Here is a 27650-nt window from a genome sequence, read left to right on the forward strand (position 1 = left end):
CAAGTAGCCTCAGGACCCCAGCCCTCTGCAGTGGCCTTTCCCTGAACTCAGGAGTAAGAGTGCTCCTGTGCTCCTCCCAGCCACGTGGCCAGGCTAGCTCCTGCTTCTCACACCTCTCTCCTCCTGAGAAAGCTTTGCATATCCCTTGTTCTTTTAAAGAATGACTCAGTTTTCTTCTACCACGCAGGTGAGTCCCAAAGACAAGAGTTAAGCCAGACAGACAGGTTCAGGTCTTTCATTTTTTTCCTAAGGTCCTTCCTTTACAGAATACTGATGTCTCAATATCCCAGGAAATCAGAGATCTCTCTGCTTCTCCCTTTACTTTTGTACTTTCAATAAACCACCACACTTAACTGCTATGGGATTTCCTCTACAGGTAACTTATTAACCAGCTCACCACAGTCCAAATCAGAACACAAGGAACTATTTATTGTAGTCCTGATTTGTAATAATGACAGACAAAAAAAACTTACTTAGAATTATAAAATACAAAGGCTCAAATAAAACTAAAACATCATTTAATCTGACTCTGTCATTCAACAAGTGGGAGAATGAGGTCCAGGGAGGGGAAAGGGTTGAACAAGGCTTACAAGTTTGGGGCAGAGCCTAGAAGTGACTGCCCTTCAGGGTCCTCCATAGGACCTGAGCCAAGAACACCCCAAGAGATGGGGAATAGCTTCAAGGGAGTGGCAACCTCAACACACCCCTCAGTCCTGTGCTCTCACAGCACAGGCTGGGAGTCCCCTACTTGCACCTCCGCCTCCCCTGGGCACCTCTGCTGAAGCTGCAAGCTTTCTGGAGAAGGTGCTGCAGCTAGTCCCCATTGCCCCATGCACCCTTTCCCCTCTTGGCTCCTCTTTCCTCTACTACCTGAAGAGCAGACTCCTGAAAATGGGCGGGTGCACATGCAGGTAGCAGAGGAGAGGGCAGCTTTCTGCTGCCTTGTGTTGGAGTGACTTGGCTTCTGGCTGCCTGGATGCTCGAAGCCTCATGGGGTTGAGCCAATCAGAGGTCCAGATCAAGGATGCAGAGGTCCATATCAAGACAGTTGGAGGCCATGACCTGCTCTGCCCCACTGTCCCGCTATTCTTTAGGCAGGAAAAGCCATGGGCAGGGGTTATAGCTACTTGACCCCACTCCAGCATTTGCCAAACTAAAATCTATCAAGTAACTTGGGAAACAGCCCTGCTCCCACAGTGGCCTAAGCTGAGGGGTCAACGGTCAACAATACGCCACCGCTGGAGAATACATCTCTGGTTATAAAAACAGACACACATAAATTAAGGACATGTTCACTCCGAAGAAAATATAAAACAATAGTTGCTCTACACACCCAACTTGGGACCGCAGGACAGTAGGCAGCATGTTATGGGTGCAGAGTGGCTCCTGAGGCCCCCACCTCATCCTGACGTGCTGTGCATACAGAGTTGGTAGAAAAGGCCAAATGCATGGAGTGCGCAGATTTGTGTGAGTTGTGGGACCACCTGTCCCAAGATAAGCTTAACAGTGCTGAATTCTGTAACATTACAAAGTTGGAACTTATTCTACTGCAGCTGACAAACGTTAAGGGCAGTATCAGGCAGAGCAATATCGTACAAGAAATTCTCCCAAGTTCTGAGTAAGAGACCACTTGTAGTTATGGTCCCCGTGGCTGCAGAGAGAGAACTGCCATACTAAACACGGCATGAGACTTGAAAGATCAGTGACACAGAGTCATGGGAAGTAGCAAACACACACCAGCCCCTTCCTTCGTCACAATCTCTCACTGTGCTCAGACAATAATGCTGAGACCAAGGGGTCACAGCCAGTGGCCAAGCAGCACCAACAATCCCAGGCAGACAGTGGACCAGCACACGCCTCAAATCAGAACCAAGGTTTGCTTTCCTAGAGTCTCAAAAATATAACACAGAGCTCTGCACTGTTCCCTTGTCATTCCTCACACCCTGTTACTTTGAAAAGGGGCTGTTCTGAATGCCCTCCCTGCCTGACCCCCCTCAGGGGTATTAGAATGGCAGGCAAACTGGGATGCCATCTGGAAGCCCTGTTCCATGTCATCCTAAAAGGCTCCAGCTGACCAGCTGCACCTGCCCTTCAGGCCCTATCTCCAACAGCAGCACCCTGCCTTCTCTGTCCTCCTCCACCCCTGTAAACCACCTGCCAAACACAGCTGCGTGTGTTCATGTCTGCATTCCCTTTCTAGACAGTCAGGGACGGAGAGAGAACAGGCTCTGAAAGTCACACTCTTCTGTGCGTCCCTAGGCTCTAAACAGCAAAATGTTCAGTAAATGGTTCCTGAAATTACAAGGATCAGCAGCCCAAGGCCCCACAGGCTCCTGCAGGTGACACTGAGCCTAGGTGGCAGCCTATGCAAGTGACAGCAGGCATGACCAGGCCGATAGTGACCTGACCAACTGCTGCTACCTGCAGGCACAGCTAGGTGAGGGTCGTCTGCAGTGCTGCCTGGGTCTGTCTCCTCTGGAAAATCAGTGGCTGGGAGTCCCCTACTTGCACCTCCGCCTCCCCACTGGCACATATGCCTTCCACATAGCAGGTTCTGGCAGTGCACACTCACCTGCTCGTCAACATAGGCGTCGATTCTCTTCTGGCACTCCAGCCACTCCTCAGCAACCCTGTGTAGCTCCTCCTCAGAGCGCTGGTACCGCTGCAGCAAGGTGCTGTATGTGTCCTCGTTGCAGGTATCATGTGTTGTGGTTCCCAGCCTAGGGAGAGAGGCCTTTCAACAAAAGAAAGGGGCCCAAAGGTTCTGGGCCAGTGACCAGAGGTTTGCTTCTATTTGTCACTTCCCCTCCCAATGTGACAAGTGGGACACCACTACACACCACACAAGTTGCTGTAAGTGATTAATAAGTAGATATGCAAAGCACCCAGAACAGAATCTGGCATAAAGGGGAAGCTCAAAGTAACAGCTCCTAAGAAAAAAATTAGTGGTGAATAACACTGTTCTAAAAAGAGCAAGGCATACTGATTCAGTTTACTAAACATGGAGTTGTAAACTATTTTTCCCTATTGAAATACACTAACCCAGACAAAACAATACATTTAATGAGAAATACAAAATTTGGACCTGGTTTTCAAATTAAGTATAACAGAAAATTAGATTCAACAAAAGAAACACAGTTTTATTTATTCTATATTATAGCTTAAGAAAGACGGTAACATGGCAAATGAGAAAAACAGAAAACGAAAGACACACACACAGGTAAACAATGAGGAAAATATGCAGATTTCTGAAAAAGAAGATATGGGGCAAGCGGGTGGCCTGGGATAGAGGAGGAAGCCGGGGAGAGCTCGGGGCATGGAGGTTACCATACACGTTATCATCAGAAACTGTTCATTTTCTTAGCATCTAAATAATCAACATTCGAACCAAACTAACTGTAACAAACACATCTTGACAAAGAGTTTCAAAATCAAAGACAACATTTATAATTGCTCAAGAGCACAAAGATGATGTGCAGGGTTAATAATCAGTGTTGTTTATATACAAAGAACTGGAAGCTACTCATTGGAGATCAATGAAAGACATTCTGGCATCTCCAGACAAAGGGATTCTGGGTAACTAGGCACTCATCACAAACTTTATATACATCTCCTCATTCATACATACATTTACATACATATGTTCTGAAATGGAAACATGCTCATGCTAAGTAAAGATATGACTATGGCATCATGTTTACGAATGTGTGTATAAAGGAGAGGACATAGGAAAAAAAATCTAGAAGAGGCACCAAATTGTTTATAGTACCTACCTATCTTCATGATTTTCTATATTCTCAGAATTTTATTATAATAACAATCTAATAATTTATTTAAAAAAAGTAAACAATAAAGCAATTTTAAAATTAAAACCTTTCCAATGGGTATAAATAGCTCCCTGTTCTCCTTTTACCTGTCTCCACTCTGGGGTAAATCACACTTGCGACTGTGTAAAAACAGAGAACTTCCAAATGAATTCATAGTTGCTGAAGCTATCTACACACGTGTCTGTCTATGAAATCCACTTCAAAGAGGGAGCATGTAGAAATCAGGTGTAACTGAAAAGATGTTTAGGGAAGCCCAGAAAACAACAGAGAAAGATACTGACCCACACAGTGACTGAGGCTCTCTCAAACATCAAGGCTGTTCTTCTAAAGCTGTTTCTGTCCCTCAGGAAACAAAACCCATCAAGACACAGAACCCAGTGACTCTGAGGCTCCTCTGGGCTCTACACAGTGCCTTGGTGACCCCTAGGCCTGAGCACCGTCTTCTGTCTAGCTGCATAGCAGCCCAAGAAGTGGTGGTTTTCTCTCCACTCCTGCTTCTGCAACCTTGCTCGTCACAGACTGATTTCCACTTTTCACACAAAACCCACCATCTACATAATGCCATCCTGCCCCTCTTGTACCACCTGGAAAACTAGGATGCTAAGGGGGCACTGGCATAAGCCCAGCATGCACTTCTCTTCACACTCTTACCAGAAGTGAGAACTGCTCTCCTCCTACACTATGATATAGACTATTTCAAGCCAATGGAGAGTAAAGCAGTCAAAGGGTCCTGGGACATCTTTGGTGGGGTAACTGGAGCACAATCTATAGGCACAGGGCTTACATTCAAGCAAAGCTGTGCTGGAATCCAGAGAGGAAACAGGAGAGCTACCAGACAGCAGGGAATATCCTCAGGGTCAAACGACATCAATGGTTCAGCAAACAGGTTACTATCTAAATATTCACTTTGGAAACACACAACAGCGCTGGAAAGATATTCATGGTAATATCTATTACAAATAATGTGTATGTGAAACAATAAGTGACAAGGAGAATGAAATAAAATCAGTTTGGGTAAGTTTACTTAAAATTAAAATTTTAATTTCAATTATAATCTTCCCTAACAATTAATATTATATATTTAAAATAAAGACCTAATTGGGCAATAGGTATTCAGATCCACAATAACAAATAAGCAGTGTGTACACAATGAGGCTCCTAGTCTTGCCACAGGGACGGAAGCAGAGACTGACAGAGCTTCTGGATCCTGCCACCGACTCTCAGGCAGTACAGACAGAGGGCCTGCTGGATGCCCCAGGGGTGCATGCCTCAGGATCCAGACCCTGGGCATCAACACAGGACAAACGGCTTAGGTTCTTTAACAGATAAATTGTAAGGGAAAAAGGGGTAGGGATGGGGCACGTACAGATTAAAGAATCTCAGAAGACATGAAAAAAGGACGGGGAGTGGGGAGTCACTGTTTAATGGGAATAGTCTCTGCTTGGGGTGAGGACAAAGTTTCGGAAATAGATACTGGTGACGGTCGCCCAATATTGTGAATGTAATTAATGCTGTTGAAGCGTACACCTAAAAATAGTTAAAGAGCTGGCCCCGTGACCAAGTAGTGGGGTTCATGTGCTCCACTTTGGCAGCCTGAGGTTTGCCAGTTCAGATCCTGGGCGCCGACCTCGGAACTGCTCATCAGGCCATGCTGTGGCGGCATCCCACATGGGGGAGCTGGAATGACCTACAACCAGAATATACAACTATGTACTGGGGCTTTGTGGAGAAAAAAAGAAAAGAGGAAGACTGGCAACAGATGTTAGCTCAGTGCCAATCTTCCTCACCAAAAAGAAAGGATTAAAAAAAAAAAAGGTTAAAATGGCAAGTTTTATGTTATCTATATTTTTCCACAATTTAAAAAAATTAATAATGCAATACACCAAGAGCCATTGAACTGTACGCTTTAAATGAGTGAATTGTACAGTATTTGAATTATATCTCAATCGAGTTGTTAAAAAAAAGAGAGAGAAATAACTTTCCTAAACTAAGTCAGTTCCTTTAAATGAGGTCAACATTTGGGTAGATAATTTACGTTAAAAAAAATAAAAGGATACATCAAATAAAAATCCAGGCAAGACTATGGAAATGCACATGTGAGTAACAAGAAGAGAAAGACAGGAAAGAGCACGACTGCGCCGGTCCGGTGACAGCTCTGGGAGAGGTGTATGTCCTGGATGGGCTCGAGAGGGACTGGCTTCCAGGGACTGCAGTGGGCGGCAGCTATGGGATGTTCGCCTGCCAGTACTTCCCTTTGTGTAGTCTTTCTGTATCTGTGTTTTACTTTACAATAAAGTTAAACAAAGGCCTAGACACAAAGCACCAACATTAAAATACAGCTATGGATTTCATCTGCCCCAGAGGCGGTCATTGCTTTAGGGGTGGTGTTTGTAGACAACTTGTCACAGAACTTTTATGAGTTGTTAAATGGGTATCTGTACACTAGAAGCTCAAATCTGAATTATTCTTGGATCCCACAGAGATGTCCTCTGGGGAACTCAGAGGAGTCGCTCCTCCTGGCGTCTGCTCTGCTTGCCTTCTCCTCAGCTCCTCCTGTCTCTATTTCCCCCCTCCCTCACCGGCTCCTGAGAGCAACACTGTAGCTTGACTCCAAAATTAACATTTAAGACTCTAAAACACTGCCGATCTTTGAAGTCTGACCATCACTCCCAATGAGCAAATGAGAAATCCAGAACTAAAGCACAGAAAAAAAATGGAGTTTTTAAAATACGTTTCAGTTTTCTGTCACCCACCCACAGTTTGATGACATGCCCACCAAACTCACTGACTCACTAGGAAAAAAAAACCAAGGCTAAATACCCTGGAATCTTGCAGGAAAAATCCTCCCTCTAGATGCATGTCTTTTCATAAAAAGTGCGTTTGGTGGATGTGCACACTGTACCTAGGGACAAAACTACCTTCTGCATTTCAAACTCATGACTTTGAATACTCTCCTGACTCTTTTTCCTCTGTGAGGGTGGCAGTTAGAACATGCAAGTCTCCGTGCATTCACCAGGGAACGTATGGATCCTTTCAGCATGGACACAGAAGGAAAAGAGTGGGCGGGAAGCAGGCTGTGGTGAAGGGGATGCTGGAAGGGTCAGGAACCAACCAGAGCACAGGCCACACTCCCTAACACTTTGCTGCAATCTCTATACCCCTAATCCCCTTACCTAACTGTTTTTAAGGTTATTCTTTCTCCAGAGGTGAGAATGTGAAGTGAGAACAAATAGGATGTAGGAATATAGGAAATAAATACTGGGTGGATACATGGGTTTCAAGAGAAAAAAAAAGTGGTGTATAAGTCAACTACAATGATGATTTATTTACTTAAAAATCATTTCCAGGGGGCTGGCCCTGTGGCCGAGTGGTTGGGTTTGCACACTCTGCTGCAGGCGGCCCAGTGTTTCGTTGGTTCGAATCCTGGGTGCGGACATGGTACTGCTCATCAAGCCACGCTGAGGCAGCGTCCCACATGCCACAACTAGAAGGACCCACAATGAAGAACATACAACTATGTACTGGGGGGCTTTGGAGAGAAAAAGGAAAAAAATAAAATCCTTAAAAAAAAAAATCATTTCCGGGCCAGCCCAGTGGCACAGTGGTTGAGTTCGGCACGTTCCACTTCAGTGGCATGCGTTCTAAAGCTCGGATCCCAGACACAGACCTACACCACTTGTTAGCCACACTACAGCAGCAACCCACTTATAAGGTAGAGGAAGACTGGAAGAGATCTTATCAGCTCAGGGCTAATCTTCCTCAGCACAAAAAATACTAATAATTTCCCTTCTTTGTGAATCTGGTCCAACTATATTTCAACATGGACATTTAAATAAAGATGACTACAGTCTGTGGAGTTATGATGCATCTATAGTGTGGAATCTGTTCACACGTGGTAAGCAGATAAGGAACAAAATCACCATGCTGCACAACTGGGGGAACTTGGGGCCTGGCTCAGCAGTGCATTGTGACAGCAGATCTGAGAGGAGCCTCCTTCCAGCCGAGCACAGCCAACTTGGAGCAAACACACCCTGGGTCAAGCCTTCTCACTTGCCCCATCACTGGGTAAATGCCCCCAAGTACTGTACCTGGTACACTCATCTTGGCACACATGATAAAGCCCCATGGATACTTTACACCACTAAGAAGAACCCAAGCCATGAACAAAGACCTTGAGGGAACTTTTGAGAGATGCAAAGGTGTGTCTCATCCCTATGTCTAGTAACTAGGAGCCCCTTGGCACCATCAGACCCATGGTGGAGCCATTCATCCTCATCCCTCCTGCTCTTCCCACCTCTCACCCTCCCTTCTCTCATCTCCCACTTCCCTCCTCCCATCCCATCTTCCCTGTATACCCAAGTGCCACAGCATGGACTATACCACAGCCCCCTGGCCAAGCCTGAGTCTTGTCAAGGTAAACTATTATGGATACCACAACTTTTCCTTATTTATGAGGAATCCGTGGTGTTAAATCTTAGTAGCATTACTACTGGGTTTGTTATTTTAGTTTAATTGTATTGCTCTTTGGGTTTTTAGCTTTCTGCCCAAAGTGCATTTTTCTCCCTGAGCCCTGTGATTTTTCTGGTAAGAACTTCCACACTACACTGGTGTTCAGATGCACACATGCTACACCACAGGGAAAAGAACCATGCTGTCGTACCACGAGGACATATGCAGATTAAGACCAAATACCTGATCTGCGACACCAGTGCTGGCAAGTTGCTCTGGAGAAGTGGCTCCGAAAAGACCAGATTTTCAAATAGATGTTTATTATGCAGTTCCCATGTCACCTGGAACTTTTTCAAGTGTTCGTTTTCCTAGTTAAAAATAAATAAATAAAAGATGTACTGAATTGACGAAGAGCAAAGAATTCCCAGGATTTCCTCCTCCCTCCACACCCACATTCCTCTACAAAGGCCCAGAACATTCTCCTTATGAGGAGTCATTGCTCCCTTTACGTCCTAAAGTACACACTGATGCAGATCTCTGACTATATGGACACGGATCCCCACTTAGCCTCCCTTCTAAATAACTTACACACAACAGACAGGGTGGTAAGATGCACACAGATCAAGAAGGGACAGAGAAAGAAGAGAAACAATTACACATATTTGATGGTGATTTCTCATAATCACGCTTTCAAAACTGTATCAAAAGCCCTACTTTTCCAACAATTTAAATGCATACAAATCCTTTGATGCCAAAAGACAATTATTTCTTGCCTATTTTGAGAAATCTCCCTTTCTGACCGATGCAAATAATTTCTCCTCTAGCAATACTCCGTGAAAGGTCAGGTCTTTCGTTTCCCTAATAAACGTAGGCAAACTCATCAGTTAGAGAACAACTTTTAAACATTTGGGAGCATCCTGGCCATCACAGAGTGTGACATCAAAAGACGTCCACTTGCCCTCAACACAAGGAGACTGGGATAGATGGCACGAGTACCTTTCCTAGATGCAGCATGCACTCTTAACAGATCTTGCTACAACCATGCACGTGTGAATCCATGCTTCCATCTGTAAGCTACTTGTACACTACTTGTGTTGAATCATCTTACGTTCTTGGGTAAACGTTCCTTACCTAAACAACAGACAGCTTGGAAAACTGCTTATCATTACACATCAATAGTTCTGGACTCCTCTGAATTGGATTACTCACAGTGACTAGATTTAGTAGTCTGTCCTAATTTACAATATAGCCAAACTAAGTTGAAATGATCACACCTGGAGATGTTAGTAAATGATCTAGACATGAAGATTCTATTGTTTTATCAACTGATAACTGGTTGACACAGGGGCCTGGAGAACAAGTTAAACTGATCAATTCCTATTCCCAAACACAAACATCTGTAAGATGATGTGGAGAGCACACCAGTGATATTGCTATACCACGTACATATATGCCAGTTCTGCTAGTTACAGTTCTCTTTTTATACCCTAAAAACATAAAGAAAAAGAAATTTAGCAAGGAATCTATGACATCTGCAGAGAACCTTAAGCCCTCAATTCTGTCAATGTTTCCAGTGCATGCTCCCACTGTATGTTTTACTAAAATACCAGCACCTCCAAGATCTGAATTTCATCACTCCCATTTCAAACCCAGCATCTCTCAGTGCTATTACTCAACATAGAAAAATTGGGCGGGGCAGAAGGCCAGGGCCTGGGACCCAATAAACTCAGCCCAAGGCCTGGAATGAGAAACCATTACCCAAGAATATGCCTGTAATAACACTGTGGCCACAAAATGTCAAAAGGACTCATGTCACAGATTTCAGCAGAGACCACTCTACACAGGCTCTATGCCAGCTACAGGGAGAGAAAGACTAATACAGTAGGTCCCTGCCCTTCAGGAGTCCCCAGGAGACAGAAGAGCAGGAGTTCATCTGATTTATGATTTGACTCCATGACAAAGAACATTTAGGAACTAAGGCAGCAGCCAGACCAGGCCCTCAGCCAGCTGAGGGAAGGTTCAGGGAAGGCATCCCAAGAGAGCCAAGGTCTTGCCCGGTCTCCCCCATAAATCTTCAGGACAGAGTCAGTGGTCCCTGCCAGCCAGTCTATGAGCAACTTTGGGCACTGTGTTACAACACTTGCAGGGGTGGGACCACAGCTCTGGTCTTTGGGCTCACGTTAAAGGTAACTGGATGAAGACTGATTTATGAAGATGTTGGGCATTTTTTATGAAATCTGAAGTTATATTTCCAGATGAGGCATGCAAGAGAAACAGCAAGCCCCAAACTCATTTCACAACCTGAAATCAACTTAGGATAACAACATGTGCATTATGGAGTGCTTCCTGTGAGCCAGGCACTGTTCTCAGTGCTTCCCACGTGTGAACACATTACCAGCACCCACAATAACCCTGAATGTGGTGCTGCTATGCCCCATCACAGGCCAGAAAGAGACTACAGAGGCTGAGCAACTTGCCCAGGGCATGTGGGGACTGGGGTCTACGAGATGCAGGAGCTGTCACAGCTGCTATGAGAGGACGGCAGATTCAATGCTGCCCAAGCCAGAGGTACAAAAGAAAGCTTCACTAAGGACTCACGCTCAGGCTTTCCTATTCAAACTAGTCTTACTTCCCATATTCAACTGCAAAAAGGTTTTTGAGGGTTTAGAAGAAGGAAAAGGAAGTGTTTAGAATCAAGTCCTACAAGAGACCTTGAGAAATAGCAGGATGTTCAATATTACTATAGCCTGGTAAGTTATGTCCTAGACGAAGGCATAATTTAAGTCTAGTCCCAACTTTATTTTAATATTTAAAATAAATAGAAAAAAATGTGACCCTATTATCCTGTTTGATCCCTGGGGCAGTGTGGAATAAACTCCACAAGCAAGTATATTTCCCACAAAAGTCACACTTTTGAAAATGCCTTTCTATGTCCAAATGCATTCCACAGGCTCTGCAGAATCAGAATAGGGGACGTTGTTCACAGAGAAGCTACTGCGGTTAGCAGAGAATAAGCCAGCAGGGTTCATACAACTGAACTTGTTGCTTCAAGAAAAACAACTATTTATAGCTGATCATAAAATTTGAGCTTTCAAGCAAAATTAGAACTTCGAAAAACTTGCACCTGCCACTGTGGCTCTGAAGCTTCCCCACATTTAAAGACCATTCTGAGAGGATCAGCGGTGATAGTAACAAAGGTCTTTTTTTTTATATCAAATATACAATCGTGATAAAAACATCACAATGATTTCACATTGACTATCATCAAGAAGATCTGCATAACTCAGTGAGTGAGCCAGTTTTTTCCAAATGACCAATGTGCCATGTTAGAAAACCACACGTGAGCAGACCATTCGAAGTGTAAGCTACACCAGTGGATTCTCATGTAACAGAGTGGGGTCAGTTCAGTGTTACGGTTTCAGGTTCTACATTGTAACTAACCATTCAGAGAGACACAGGCTCTGGCGGACTCTCAAAGAAGAACATCCACAATGATCTGAAAAGGCTATTAAAATATTGCTGCCTTTTCCAAATACATCAATAACCTCAACCAAAACAACCTATGACTACAGACTGAGTGCAGAAGCAGCTATGAGAATCCAGGTGTCCCCACCTAAGCCAGACACCAAAGAGATTCGCAAAAATGTAAATGATGTCCCTCTTCTTACTAAATATGTTTTATTTTGGAAAATAGTTATTTATTTAAAAATATGCTATTTATGGGGCTGGCCCCGTGGCCGAGTGGTTAAGTTCGCGCGCTGTGCTGCAGGCGGCCCAGTGTTTCGTTGGTTCGAATCCTGGGTGCGGACATGGCACTGCTCGTCAGACCACGCTGAGGCAGCGTCCCACATACCACAACTAGAAGAACCCACAACGAAGAATACACAACTATGTACCGGGGGGCTTTGGGGAGAAAAAGGAAAAAATAAAAAATCTTTAAAAATATGCTATTTATGCTATATAATGGGATTACTATTTTTTAAAGGATTTAATAAATTTCTCCATTTTAATTTCAATACAGTAAATTTTGACAGATAAAATCCACATAAACAAAAGCTCTTTGGCATCCTCAGTTTTTAAGTTTAAAGGGCCCATAGTCCAAAAATGTTGAGAAGTACTGCTCTGAAACACTGACTTTCAAGTTTATCTTAACTTAGTTCTGTCAATACTTAACACTGCATTGACCACCGTGTGGGCATGGAAGGATGTTGTGATAAAGTTGTGAACCTTACTGGATCCCGATTTGAACACCTCAACCATAAAAAGAAATTTTTGAGATAACTGGGAGATTTTCATATGGACTGGGTGTTAGTCAATAATAAGAAATCACTGTCAGTTTTTGTGGGTATGACAGTGGCACCGTGGTTATAGAAGATAAAGCTGAGACCTCTAGAAGTGACCTGCACGGTGCTTGACTTTACTGGCAACCTTGGATCACTGCAAAGTTACTTGTAGATTTGAGAAGGCTTCTTGCCTTTTATGCCATCTCAGCATGTGTTTCAAAAGACTTTATCTTGTTTTAGCTTTTGTTATCCACTAATTTAGTTGTTTCCCTTGAAGGAAGGAAGAGTTCAGGTTATTCCATCTGCTGTACCACTGGAAACCAAAGTGAGTATCTCTGTGTGTAAAAAAAAAGTGAAATAAATCATTGACCAAGCAGCTATATTTTGTGCTCAGAGTTTTTGAGTATTTTTCAAACCATAAGAAAACATTTCTATATACACTGCTAGGAATTTGTTCAATAAACATGGTTCACATCAATTTTTGTTTGCTTCATAAAACAGCATTCTACTCTAAGCACCTGCAGAGGGCCTGGACTCAGGCAGCACTTTCTAGGGCACAGCAGGAGTGCTCCTCACTGCTCTGTGTGCCAGGTTCAGGCAGTGGAGGCGCTCTCAACCTTGGCTCACGTCCTCTGTCTCCTCAGGAGACTCGGGAAGGTTCAAGTGTACAGTCACAGAGGAGATGGCACCTGGATTTGGACTTCTGAGGAACAGGCAGACTTTCCCTAAGTACAGGTGGGAGGGAAAGTGCTGCAAGAGATGCAGAATGAAGGAAATAAGGCACCAAAGGAAAGTCCAGCCCTGTTCAGTAGACTGGTATTCAATTTCTCAGCCTCAGGCCTTGAAACAGGGATAATGCCCTCCCACTCACCAGCTCCTTTCTCACAATGGATACCTTCCTCAAGGTTTCAGACTCACTTACAGGAATGGCAGTGGTCTACTGCAGGGATGCTTGAGGAAGTCCATGAACCCCTTAAATAATTCATAAAATTAAGAGTATGTAAATTTTCCCAGCAAGAAGGTCTACCAACTTCAGAATCACATAAAGACCATTAGGCTTAAAATATTAGGAGTCACTGGTTACTATATTTGTTTTGAAATGTAGTTTTACCACTAAGAAAGTACCTAAAACTAGCACAGTGAACTATCATTTAATAATAAAATGTAGGTGATGATGAAAAACTCCACAGACTATTAGTAAATGGGTGCTTTTTATAATAGTCATAAAGTGTAAATGGCTTCTCTCTCTGGGGAGCATGGCCTCCTTCCAACCAGCAAGGGTGCTGAGGCTGTCTAGGATCAATGCCCAGCTTACCCCATTTCCATTAACTGTATTTCTACTACTACATGCCTCCTTCCACCCATTTATGGTAAACTTAAGCTTTTTTTTGGTGAGGAAGATCGGCCCTGAGCGCACGTCTGTTGCCAATCTTCCTCTTTTTTTTCCTCCTCAAAGCCCCAGTATGTAGTTGTATATCATAGCTGTAAGTCATTCTAGTTCTTCTATGTGGGATGCTGCCACAGCATGGCTTGATGAGCAGTGTGTAGGTCTGTGCCCAGGATCCGAGGCTCCATGAATCCCTGGCTGCCATAGCGGAGCCTGTGAACTTAACCACTTGGCCGTGGGGCTGGCCCTGGTAATTTACTTTTTGAGGTGGTCAAAGACCCAACAAGAACACACTTGTTTGTCTCCTCCGTTAGGATTGAAAGACGCTTACAGGGTGGGATGGCGTCTTATTTGATTCTGTAAACCCATCCTTAACCTAGTGCTGGACTGCCGAGTGAATCAGTGACTGAGAGCCACAGGGCTGTGCACAGGCGCTCTCTAGCCTTCAGGCTCTTCATGTGCACTCAATCAAATAAAAGCCTTTGTCTACGGTGACAACGCAATTAACAGCTTAAAATACAAACCATTTCTCTTTCTTTTCCCTATTAACACATACGCTGTTCCTCACCTCATACTGTCCCCATTCCTCATTCCCTAGGCCTCAGGGTCCCCAAACAGTATTTCTATGATGTATCACCCAGATATCAATCCACTCAATGCTTTTATTCAGCAGCAAAGTCCAGAGAAAAGAGAAAGAAGAGAAATCAGGTTCTCTCCTGAACTCGCCAGAGGAGGGGAGGGTCTGTGACAGGGCACAAGATCAACACACAAGCCTCAAAAACTTCACCCTGCCACAGAGTTCTCAACAAAACCAAAGAAAAGGCGGCTTCCTCTCTTACCAGAGTGCCAAGGAAGGTGCTGATGGTGCGTGCCGCCTGGCAGAGGGCGCCGTACTCCTCCAGGAGGAGAGAGATGAACTGGTGTGCCTGTGGAGGGCCCTGCAGGGCAGACGGCGCTTTCACTTTGGATGCGGCCGACAACTGCCGGAGGAGTCGGACCTTCATCTCCAGCACATACTCTCTGGCTTGTTGTTCCAACCGTTGGTACAGCTGGTAGGGGTCCCTCTCACAGAGCCTGCAGAGAAAAGAGAGTCACGACTCACCCGGGACCAGCCCACATAGGTCCCCTTGATGGAACCATTTTTATATCAGTGAGCATCTCTTCTGAAGCCTTTCCACAGGCACCCACCTAACAAGAACCATCTTCTCACAACAACCTGTCAACTGTATAATCACCTCACTCAACAGCAGGGGGAACCCAGGCACAGAGAGCGTCAGCAATCTCTTCAAAGTTGTCAGCTAACACTTGGAAAAACTGACATTTATTGAGAGCTTACATTGTGCCAGCTGTTTCTCACATGTATTAACTCAGTTAATCACTCAGTTAAACACTGAGGCCCACATAGGTGGAGCAAGTTGTTGGAACTCACACTGCCAGCAGGTGGCAGAGCATACACATCAGCGCCTCTGCAGCTGGCTCAAGATGCATTTTCTCAACCAGGCGACAATTAAAAACACACGAGACTGAAGACAACGATTTTTTTTGAGGAAGATTAGCCCTGACCTAACATCTGCCGCCAATCTTCCTCTTTTTGCTGAGGAAGACTGGCCCTGAGCTAACATCCGTGCCCCTCTTCCTCTACTTTATACATGGGACGCCTACCACAGCATGGCTTGACAAGTGGTGCCATGTCCGCACCCGGGATCCGAACCAGGAAACCCCGGGCTGCTGAATGACAACATGCAAACTTAACCTGTGCACCACTGGGCCGGCCACGACAACAATTTCTGAATGCTTCTTTGTTAGCAGGTGATAAGCAACCACCCCAGAAGAGGTGAGACCTGAGTTGGAGGACTGCAGCAGACTGCTTTTCCCTCTTTCTAGGAATTCAGTACACAATCCAAATGGGCTTGTATGATTTATATAATCAAGGAAACTTTACAGACAGTATCTCTCTTTTTAAATTACCCCAACAAAAAAACACTGAAAGTGTTGAAATAAAATCTGTAAGCTGAAGAGCAGGGCAAAAATTAATACAGGCCCCCCACCAGGCCATAAGAACAATTAACATTTTCATGAATTTCTTTCCTAACTTGGACACAAATCCACTTTTAAAAACTTGTTCAATGGCATTTGATATTACTGTGTTTAAAGTGGTCACTTCTCTTAATTGTGCGCTTCTGAGGAACCTCTAAGATAGAGGACCACTGAAGTAACACCTACAACATCCATCTACGACCCATCACCAGGAGGGACCACTGGGAGCTCAGCACTTTATTAGACACAAGTTACCATATATGGTCAAAAGACAAGAATGTAAGTTGTCATCTATTCCATTTTTAAGTTACCACACTACCTAGGTTGTAAAGGACAAGAGCTAAGTAAAATCCTGCAATGGAACATGTGAAGCCTTATATAAAATGTGGCTAAAGAAACAGTAAAAATTGATGGGATTTGCATTATGGTTAGTACATTTCAGAAAGATATGTTAATTTTTTAGCATAACAATTTAAATTTTAATTACTAGTAAAACAACTGTCCTCTGAAACAGAATGTATTTCGTCTGTTAAGGGAAAGCCACAGAAGACTCAAACGAGGTTTGAGGTTCAGAGATCAAACCCTGAATACACTGGCCAAATTCATCAACTCGTTTATAAAACCGATGGCCAGTCACTCCTCCTGCCTCCAGGATAAGTTCTACTGTACAGCAATCGAGAGTTCATAAAGTCCTCAAAGGTGCTGCACTCAAAATGTGAGAAAAAGAAACCCAAAGGAGAACTGATCCATGAAATGTTTAGCTCAAATGTATTGCTTTTATTTGGAACATTTCAAAAAGAGAAAAAAGATGCTACAAACTATATGGAAGAACAAAAATTATGTCCACCTCAAATTCTGTATTGTCACTGGGCACAAGGTATCTGCTGAAGAACAGACCCTGTGCTACAAGCCACTCCGATGTGAAAAACACCCACACAGACAGCCCTGGCTACGGCTGGCTCTCCACACGCTATGTGAGCGCTCTCAAGTTGCCTGACCTCACAGAGCCTCAATTTTCTCACCTGGTAAATGGGATAACTGCTTTTCCTCCTTGGGTTGATAAAAGCTAGAATGCTTGAGAAAGTGCTTAGCATCATCCCTGACACAGTAAGTACTCAAACGGTGGCATTACTGTCAGTCTCAACATTGAGAAATGACAGAAACACGTCAGTTCATTTTTTATTATATAGGCAAAAAGCGTTTCATCAGGATTGGAATCTGAAACTCGACCCAGAGTCTGTCTGCTGAAGAAGTGCAATGCACGGGGGCTGAGCAAGCACAGCCAAGCTTTCCTGGATCCTGGAAGGAGATCCCACTCGAACAGAGGGGAGGCTCCCTGGAGGTGTCTGCCAGGCTCCCTGGGCAGCAGGTCAGGGAGAGACATGACACATGGGCAACGTGTACCTATCCACGAGCTCCTTCACCCCCTCCTTGTCGGGCACGAGAGACTGGTCTTGGTCGTCTGCCAGTGGAGTCCCCGCCTGGCGATAAATGCAGCGGACCATGTAGCGCACTTCTGACCAGTAGTTCTGCAGCTGCTGAGGTTCCCGGTCTGTCTCTGCTGAAATTTCTCTGTGAGACGGCACAAGAACAAGGAGGTCAGGGGTTGACAAGTTAACACAATCTGTATCATTCCCACACTCTCCAGATGGCCTGAGGTGACAGAGGATGGGAAACGGCCAGCACTTTCCATCCACAGGCAGGCCCTTCTCATTCCATTTGCCTGCTCCCACCCTCACTCCTCCACCTTGCTCAGCTCCCAGAGCTGGCTCCCAATCTGCCGTTGCTGCAGGGAGGACTGAAGACCTGTGTCCCAGCACAGGCCCGAGGGTACCCTCGGCTGTCCAGTTCCTGAGACCTTCATCTCAAGAAGATTTCAGGCCCTCCTTGCAGGACAGGAATGTCCACATCTATTGCCCCAAATCAGGAATGCTGACATTCCCCTCAATCTCCCTAACCTTCGCTGTAAAGGTGCCCATCAGGCAGCTCTCACTCCACAAAGCCCCTGGTCCCCACTCAGCTCCATTGGCTTCTGTCCTAAGATGAGGCACAAAGCCGGTTCAGGACCCCTGAGTCCGGGCTTCTCTTCCCCTCTGTCCTTCAGCAGCTGCAGTGGCCAGCCTCCCTAGCCCTCCAGGTAAAAGGCATCCCCCATGTCTACTGACCCCGACCTTAGATTCTAATGATTTCGGTATGCCTCCTCTCCCCTTCCGAGGACTAGCTTCCTCTTGTTAATCCTCAAGGGCAGGAATGAGGAATGAACCTCATTCATCTGGTTCTTCCTCACAATATCCAGGCTACTGTCTTACTCTCAGGAGTGGCTCAAATGTGTGTTGTCATTTATAGAAACACCCCCATTTCCTGTTACAGCTCCAACTCGGATGAGGTTTGCCCCTGCACCCGTCTGTCTCTCCGTGGTACCTGCGCTCACTGCAGGCCTCACAGGCACACGCCGCATCTGCGGGGGCAGCACCGCCTAGACCCGCCGAGGGCAGCGTCTGAGCACCAAGAGCTAGCCTCCCGCTGCCGCCTGCTTCCGGGTGTGATCCGCCAAGAGGGGAATGAAGAAGAAAGTCTTGGCTCTGCTTGAAAAACAGAATAGAATAGACTAGTTATGTTCAGAAGTTCATGGCACAAATTTGTTACTAACTGTTCAGAAAAATGCCTGTTAGAAGAAATTTAAAACCCAGACATGGAAAATAACTGACATTACACAGGACACGTTTTCTCTCCAACAGCCAAGATTTTTGTTTGGAATCAACTAGTTTTCTACTTTCTGACAGTTATATCATAATCACATGAGGACAGTCAATGTATTTCTTTCATTCTTTAAAAGACAGCAGTTCTACTCCCAGTGTCCTAATCAGTATACACAGTATCAGATCAACTGCAATGGGCACCGCCACAAAGTGACATGCCCACAGTTGCCCACTATGGCGATTACTGGAAACTAGTGGTCACTCCAAGCCAAGTATAAAGTGGCCGGGAGCAGAGGCCTCTCTGTCCCGTGGAATCCCACAAGCTGTACGGAGAGAACATGAGGGTACAGGAGGCTTGAGAAAGAGAATGCTCTGGGCAAAGACTGCAGGATGAAGCAGGCTCAAACCCAACAGTACCTAAAAGATTTTACCAACAGCCACTATGGAGAACACAGATACGAACTTATGCCCTACCCCACACACCTCTTTCCTCCCTCAATTTCTCCAGTCTCAGAACCACCCACCCAACCAGCACCTTGTCCCTCAGTGACAGGACCTAAGAGGGACTCTGTTAGCTGGGAATGTGGGCACCAGTCTTAGAGGCGAAGCGCCCCACATGGTGAACAACAGTGCACATCCCCCAAAGGCTCACTAACAGGGCAGCCAGCTCCACAATCATCGCCCCCAATGGCCTGAAGAGAAAAGTAGAGTCACAGCAGAGGCTCTTGAAGGGAATTCACACACGTAAAGAGAATCTCATTATTCCTTCTCCTATCACCCCCTCAAGTCAAGTATAAAGCCTTCAAGACAAGTGCTCAGAGGCTGCGGTATCTGCCTGTCCCGGAGAGGCCTGGGTCTCACCCACTGGCTGGTGCTTAGGGAGAGAATTAGAGCACCACCCCAGTTTGCTACTGGACGAAGCACAAGAAAACTCTTCCAAGAACCTGTTATGTGTTCCTTCGAGTTTGGGGAAACGGACACGGATATCAGACTTTGAAACGGAAAAGCCTGAGGGTAGAAGACTAGCCAGAGCCTCCCCAATGGACCGAGGGAGGGAGCAGGGGAGCTAACCATCAGCACGTGGGAGGCCAGGTACCAGTGAGCTCTCTGAGGGAGGGGGGGTCTGCGTCATCATGAAAGAACCCCACCCGAAGGTTCCTGCTGGGGGAGGGGACCTGGGAATTATACCGGGAGCAGAGCAGGGATGGGGGGTGTGACACAGAGTTCCCTGCAGACAGTCCAGTGCAAAGACCTGACCAAGGCCTAGGTAAACCTAAAGAAAAGCCTCCTACAAGCAAGACCCAACCACTATGGGCCACGTGTTAGGACCTCGGGCCCTGGTCACCAAAGAGAACCACAGACAGCCTGGCACAGAATGGAGACCCCCAACTCCTCCTGAACAGAGGCCCTTCTCCACCCACAAAGAGCTGGGAAGGCACAAGAAAGCAAGAAAGGCCACCACTGCCCTCCACTCCCACATTATTCCCTCGGTGATTCCTGACATCACTTATTAAAGCTGAGGGGAGAAGCTTTGAACTAGATGAGACACTTGTGGTTTTCTGTAGAGTGGGCTTGAATACCTGAAAATGAGACAATTCTAATACCAAAAGTGAATGGAAAGGTGATGGTCCTGGCTGATGATATATCATCACAGGGCAGGGACAGGTGGTCAGACAAGGTAGGTTTGAAGGCAGCCGTGGAAGAACCAGGTTGTTCTCTAATAGAAGCAGGTCAGTTCACTTCAATGAAGGAGGTTTATTTACTCTCTTCTCCTCCATTCCGATCAAATCCAACAGCAAAGCAAGGCAGTCCCTTCTACCTCCAATCCTAAACAGATCAGAATCACCTCATGTTTCTCTCTCTACTGCTTCCAACCCAGTCTAAGCGACTGTCACCTCTTGCCTGGACTACCGCAGTGGCTCTCCACCCGCACCCCTATTTCTACCTTTACACATTTATGATCCATTTTCCAAGCAGCAGCCAGAGTGGTGTTTAAAATCTAAGTGAGATCATATAGCTCCCCTGCATAAAACCTTCCATACCCTCCATAATTCTGCTTTTATTTCACTGAGCTTGTACACTTGTTCCCTTTGCCTAGAGTGCTAATCCACTAAATCTTTAAATGGCTTCTGATAGTCTGATAGAATTCTCTCAATCAGTCACGCCTCAGCAAAAAGATCACCTATTCAGGGAGGCAGACTGAGCTAGTTATCAATTTTTTGCCTCTCAACTCCAAATCCACCCTTCTCTGCCCTGCTTTGTGATGAAGGAGCTGCATCCTGCAAACACTGCTTCTTTGCCAGCGGCGTGATATTTGGCCTTGTCAGCAGAGGACGCTGGGGGAATACTGCAGAAGCAGGGTTCTCCCTCCTAGTCTTCAGTCTTGCTCCTACCACTTGCCCACTACCTGTGAGGGGGACTGCATGTTGAACACTCTTCAGCGAGCCCACCAGCCCCTGCCTGCAGCACCTCAGCTACCCAGAGGGTCCTATCGTACCGGCTCCAAGGTGGGCCTCTTCCAAGTGTGTCCTTCCTTGAGTCCTCTCCCTAAGCTCCACAATAGTGGCTGCCCCCTAGATTCACCATGACTGTAATCTCTAGAGTTGCCTGCACACATTTGGGTAGATGGTCTCCTGTTACTAGCAATCATGATGTTAAAGTGTCCCTGTTCAAATCAGTAGTATGGCGCCCATCTCCTGACTTAATCACCCCCGGTTAATCTCTTCTATCACAAACTGTTATCTGAAATCCTGGTGTTTTGCATATTTTCTTATTTTTTTACCCGTCTCCCTCACTGGAAGATCAGTTCTATGAGAGCAGGACCCTTTATGACCTGCTCGCCACTGTATACCAGCAACAACAATGCTGCCTGACACACAGGATAGGCTCAGAACGGCAACCAAGAACCTGGAAAGTAACATTTTCTAGTGATGAGGGATGAAGTTCGGCCTTTTACAATAGGGTGTATGATGACTATATAGTAAATTCTTAAATGTATCACCTTACAGTACTTATCTTATACAGATTTAACTTCAGTTAAATTGTTCTGTCCAAGTCCAAAATAGTTTAAAAGAATACAACAAAATCCAGCACTCAACAATGTAAAATGCACAACGTCCAGGATCTAATAACAAAATCAAGAAGCATAAAAATATGATGTGTAACCAGGAGGAAAGCCAATCAATAGAAACAGGCCCCCAAATAACAAAGATGATGCAGCCAACAGACAAGAATCCGAAACCGGTGATTACAAATAAGCTCCATATGTTCCAGAAAATAGAGGAAAACATAAACACGACGAGGAGAGAAACTGAAGATGTGAAAAATAAGCAAACAGAATTTCTAGAGATGAAAAATAAAATATCTTAAAAGAAAAAATACTACAGACTTAGCACATCAGACACAACAGAATATCAATAAACCTGAAGACAAGCAGTGAAAATAATCCAAAATGAAGCACAGCAAGAAATACGACTGAAAAAAATGAACAAAGCTTTCATAAGACAAAGTCAAGAAGTTCAACATACAGGTAAAGCGTCCCAGGGAAAAAAGGGGGTTATAAAAAGAAATAGCTGAAAATTTTCCAAATTTGATGAAACTGTAAACTGACACATCTTAAAAGCTGATTTAATCCCAAGCACAATAAACACAAAGCAAATCACACCAAAGCATATCAGAGTGAAACTGCTGAAAACCAGTGATGAGGGGCTGCCCAGTGGCTGAGTGTTTAAGTTCGCGCGCTCCGCTTCAGTGGCCCAGGGTTTCGCTGGTTCGGATCCTGGGCGCAGACATGGCACTGCTCATCAGGCCACGTTGAGGCGGTGTCCCAAATAGCACAACTAGAAGGACCCACAACTGAAATATACAACTATGTCCTGGGGTGATTTGGGGAGAAAAGGAAAAAAAAAAAAAAAAAAAGAAGAAGATTGCCAACAGTTGTTAGCTCAGGTGCCAATCTTTAAAAAAAACCCAAAAAACCAAAATACCAGTGATGAAGTGCAAATCTGAGAAGCAGGCAGAGAGCGCCCCCTCTGTACACAGGAGCAAAGATAAGGATGACAACATGCTGCACATCAGCAACCAGGGAGGTCGGCAAGAGCTGACCAACAGCCCAGCATTGTGAACAAAACATCTTTTAAAAATGAAGGCAAAATAAAAGCTTTCAGACAAACAGAAGTTTCTCTGCACTACAGGAAATGTTGAAGGCAGTTCCTGAGGCAGAAAGAGAAATAACCCCAGATGAAAAAGGGGAGCTACATAAAAGAATGAAGAGCACCACACATGATACAGATGTGGGCCAAAGACTATTCTCACTGTTAAAGTCTTCTAAAAAGATAATTAACTATTTAAAGCCAAAATAAGACAAATGTACGGTAAAGTTTACAATATTTTTGAGAAAAATATAACTACACTAGCACAAAAAATGGTGGTGCTCAGAGTATAACACTGTAAAGTTCTAACACTACATGTTAAGTATATAATGTTCTTTGAAAGCAGAGGTTGAACAGTTAAAGATATATACAGACTGTCCCCAACTTACAATGGCTCCACTTAGATTTTTCGACTTTATGATAGTGCAAAAGTGATACTCATTCAGTAGAAACTGCACTTCGAATTTTGATCTTTTCCTGGGCTAGCAATAAGCTGTATGATACTCTCTCACAATGCCTGGCAGTGGCAGTGAGTGGTAGCTCCCAGCTGGCCATGTCATCTCAAGGGTAAACAACTGATGCACTTACAACCATTCTGGACCCATACACCATTATGTTTTTCAGTACAGTACTCAATAAATTACATGAGATAGTCAAGACTTTATTATAAAATAGGCTTTGTGTTTGATGATTTTGCCCAACTAGAGGCTAACGTAAGTGTTCTGAACACATTTAAAGTAGGCTGGCCTAAGCTATGATGTTTGGTAGGTAACGTGTATTAAATGTATTTTCTACTTAAGATATTTTCAACTTTAAATGGGCTCACCTCCACTGTTAAGTAAAGAAGGTCTGTACTGTAAATTCTAGAACCACTAAAAATTATGAAACAAAATGATATACAGATAATAAGCCAAGAGAAGGTAAAATAGAATCATAAAAAAAAGATTCAATTAATCCAAAAGGAAAGCAGACAAAAAAAGTAGAGTAGCAAACAGATGGAAAAAAATACCCCAAAAAAGGGTGCAAGATGGTAGATTTAAATCCAAACATATCAATAATCACGTTAAACAGAAATAGTTAAATATTCCAACTATTATAGAGATGGTCAAGTTAGATTAAAAAGCATGAGCCACTATCTTTTCTACAAGAGATTAGAAAGCTACAAAGAAGTTAAAAACAAAGGTTGGGACACATATTCCATGCAAATACTAACCAAAAAAGGCTGGGTGGCTCTATTAGTATCAGAGAAAGTTGGTCTTAAAACAAGGAATATTAGTAGCAATGAAGGAGATGATGATGATGGTGATGATAAAATAATAATAATAATGACAATGAGACTGATTCAACAAGAAGCAATTAACGACACTAAATGGGTAAACACTCTAATAACCGAGCTCAAAATACATAAAGCAGGAATCACATTTGGATATTTCAACTCTCCTCTCAGTAACTCAACTAGACATAAACATCAGAAAAGATGCAGAAGATACAAATATCACCATCAAACAATTTGATCACACTAGCATTCATAGCACACTCTTCCCAACAAAAGCAGAATACAAATTCTTTCAAATGCACATGGAACATTAACCAAGACTGACCACAAAACAAATGTTAACAAATTTTTCAAAATTAAATCATATAAAATGTTTTCTGATTACAACAGAATTAAGCTAATAATAACAAAAAGGGGATCAAAAGGTTTCCCAGTTGTAAAATAAATAAGTCATGCGGATGTAATGCAGAGCATGGTGACTATAATTAGTAACACTGTACTGCATATCTGAAAGTTGCTGAGAGTAGATCTTCGAAGTCATCATCACAAGAAAAAATTCTTTTAACTATGTGTGGTGATGGATGTCCCTAGACTTACTGTGGTGATCATTTTGCAATATACACAAATATTGAATCATTATGTTATACACCTGAAACTAATATAATGTTGTATGTCAGTTATACCTCAAAAAAAAAAAAAAAAAGATATCTGGAAAATACTCCAAAATATTTGGGAATTAAAAAACACACTTCTAAATAACTCCATAGGTCAAAGAATAAATCATAATAAGAATAATTATAAAATATTTTGAATAGAATGGAAAACACAACATACCAAAATTTGTGGGATACAATGAAAGGAATGCTTAATTTTATAAAATTAAACACGTATCAGAAAAGAAGAAACGTCTCAAATCAATGATGTAAACTTCTACCTTAAAAAACCAAAAGAATAAAAAAATTAAGCATAAAGTAGAAAGACAGAAATAATAAACCTAAGAACAGAAAGTAACGAAATAGAAAATGGAAAATTAAAACAAAATGTGGTTGTTTGAAAGGATCAATAAAAATTACAAACCTCTAGCCAGGCTATCAGGAAAAGAAAAGACTAAACTCAAACAACTGATACCAGGAGTGAAAGTGGTGTGAAGGGGGTGGGGGCTGCAACCACTACAGATTCTACAGAAATTAAAAGAGATTTATTCTGAACAGCTTCATGCCAATGCATTTGACATAAAATGGGCAAATTTCTTTTTCCTCCAGTTTTATTGAGATATAATTGGCATACAGCACTATATAAGTTTAAGATGTACAGTATACTGACTTGACTTACATATGTTGTGAAATGATTACACAAACTTCTTTAAAGACAAGAATTAACAAAGCTTATTCATGAAGAAATAAATAAGCTTTATCAAATAAACTGAACTTATTGTTCAAAACCTTCTCAATAAGGCAACCGCAGGTCAGGACAGCTTCACTGGTGAATTCTACCAAACATGTAAGGTAGAAATAATACCAATTTTACACAAACTTTGCCAGAAAATTAAAAAAGAATAATTCCTAGCTCATTCTATGAGGTAACACCCTGACACCAAAACTACACAAAAGTATTGTGAGACAAGAAACTTACAGACTAAGATCCTTCATGAACATAGATGTAATAATCCTTAAAACTTTAGCAAATCCAATACTGCAACTTATAAAAAGGATAATGCACCATGACCAAGTGTGGACTGTCCCAGAGAAGGCAAGGTTTGTTCAACATTTCAAAAATCACAGTAATTAATTTTGTTAACAAACTAAAAAAGAAAAACTCTATGATCATCTCAACAGATGTAGAAAAAGAATGACAAAATCAAAATCCATTCATGATAACTCTCAGCAAACTAAAAACAGAAGTAAACTTTTTCAATCTGATCTGCAAAATCCTATCATCATACTTAATAGTGAAAGACTAAATGCTTTCCCCCTCAGACTGGGAACAAGCAAGGAAGTCTCTCACATCACTCCTATTCAGCATCATACTGGAGGTCCTAGCCAATGAGATAAGGTGAGAAAAAAAATTAAAGACATACAGATTGGAAAGGAGGAAATATATTATTTGTAGATGATGTGATCATCTATATAAACAATCCTAAGGAATCTACCAAAAGACCATTAGAATTAATAAATGAGTTTTCACAGGATACAAGGTCAATATACGAAAAGCAATTCTATTTCTATATACTAGCAATAAATAATTGGGTACTGAAATTTTTTAGAAATACCATTTATAGCAAGAAAAATACGAAACATTTTGGAAATTTTTCAAGACACTATGTGCAAGAAAACCTGTACATTGAAGACCACAAAACTATTCTAAGAATAAACCAAAAACACCTAAATAAAGGAAGAGCCATACCATGTTCACGGACTGGAAGACTCAATATTGCTAAGATGTCAATTCTCCCTAAATTTTGGTCTACAGACTCAGCAACACAATGCCAGTTAAACCTCAGCAGGCTTTTCTGTAGAAACTGGCAAGACAATTGTAAATTTTATATAGGAATGCAAAGGACCTAGGAGAGTCAAAACACTTCTGAAAAAGAACAAAGACAGAGGACTTCTACTATGTAATTTCCATGGCTTACTATAAAAAGCTTCAGAAAACAAGACAGTACGGTACTGGAAAAAGGATGGGTATATATGTAAAGTGGAAGAGAGTCCAGAAACAGACCCACACATATAGCATCAACTCATTCTTTGACGAAGATGCCAGGGTAATTCAAAGAGGAAAAACAGTATTTTATTTTATTTTATTTGAGGAATATTAGCCCTGAGCTAACTACTGCCAGTCCTCTTCCTTTTGCTGAGGAAGTCTGTCCCTGAACCAACATCCGTGCCCATCTTCCTCCACTTTATATGTAGGATGCCTACCACAGCATGGCGTGCCAAGTGGTGCCATGTCCCTACCCAGGATCCAAACCGATGAACCCCGGGTTGCTGAGAAGTGGAAAGTGTGAATTTAACCACTGTGCCACCGGGCCGGCCCAAAAACAGTATTTTCAACAAACAGTTCTGGAACAATTGGATAGCCATACGCAAAACAGGATGAACCTCAAACCTTACTTTACAAAAGATACAAAACTTCACCCCAAATGGATCACAGATCAAATGTATAAGCTCAAATTACAGACATCTAGAGAAAAAACACAGGGCAAAAAATCTTTATAACCTTGGGAGGCACGTATGTCTTACACAGAACACAAAAAGCCCAAATTATTTAAAAATTGATAAACGAGACGATCAAAATTTAAAACTTATACTCTTCAAAAAACTATTATGTAATGAAAAGGCAAGCCACACTCTGGGAGAAAATATTTGAGAAACATAACTGATAAAGGCTTTGTATTCAGAATATATAAGGATCTCTCACAACTCAATAATAATAAGACAAACAACTCAAATAAAAATAGGCAAAAGATTTAAACAGCCATTTTACCAAAGAGATACAGATGGAAAATAAGTACATGAAAAGATGCTCAACAAGTCGTTAAGAA

At 43.1% G+C, this 27650-nt stretch overlaps 1 protein-coding gene across 1 annotated transcript in view; it reads right to left on the reverse strand.

Annotated features, from left to right (window-relative positions):
* Positions 1-27650, reverse strand: part of FAM193A (family with sequence similarity 193 member A) — a 178267-nt gene that overhangs the window by 71986 nt on the left and 78631 nt on the right. Inside the window, exons 3-7 of the mRNA XM_044767948.2 lie at positions 18405-18565; positions 17388-17555; positions 14786-15020; positions 8520-8644; positions 2573-2720 (exon numbers count right to left, since the gene is read on the reverse strand). Of these exons, the coding sequence (XP_044623883.2) occupies positions 2573-2720; positions 8520-8644; positions 14786-15020; positions 17388-17555; positions 18405-18565 (837 nt within the window). The remainder of the gene's footprint in view (positions 1-2572; positions 2721-8519; positions 8645-14785; positions 15021-17387; positions 17556-18404; positions 18566-27650) is intronic.

This window comes from Equus asinus, chromosome 3, assembly GCF_041296235.1.
Source record: "Equus asinus isolate D_3611 breed Donkey chromosome 3, EquAss-T2T_v2, whole genome shotgun sequence".
Taxonomy (NCBI): domain Eukaryota; kingdom Metazoa; phylum Chordata; class Mammalia; order Perissodactyla; family Equidae; genus Equus; species Equus asinus.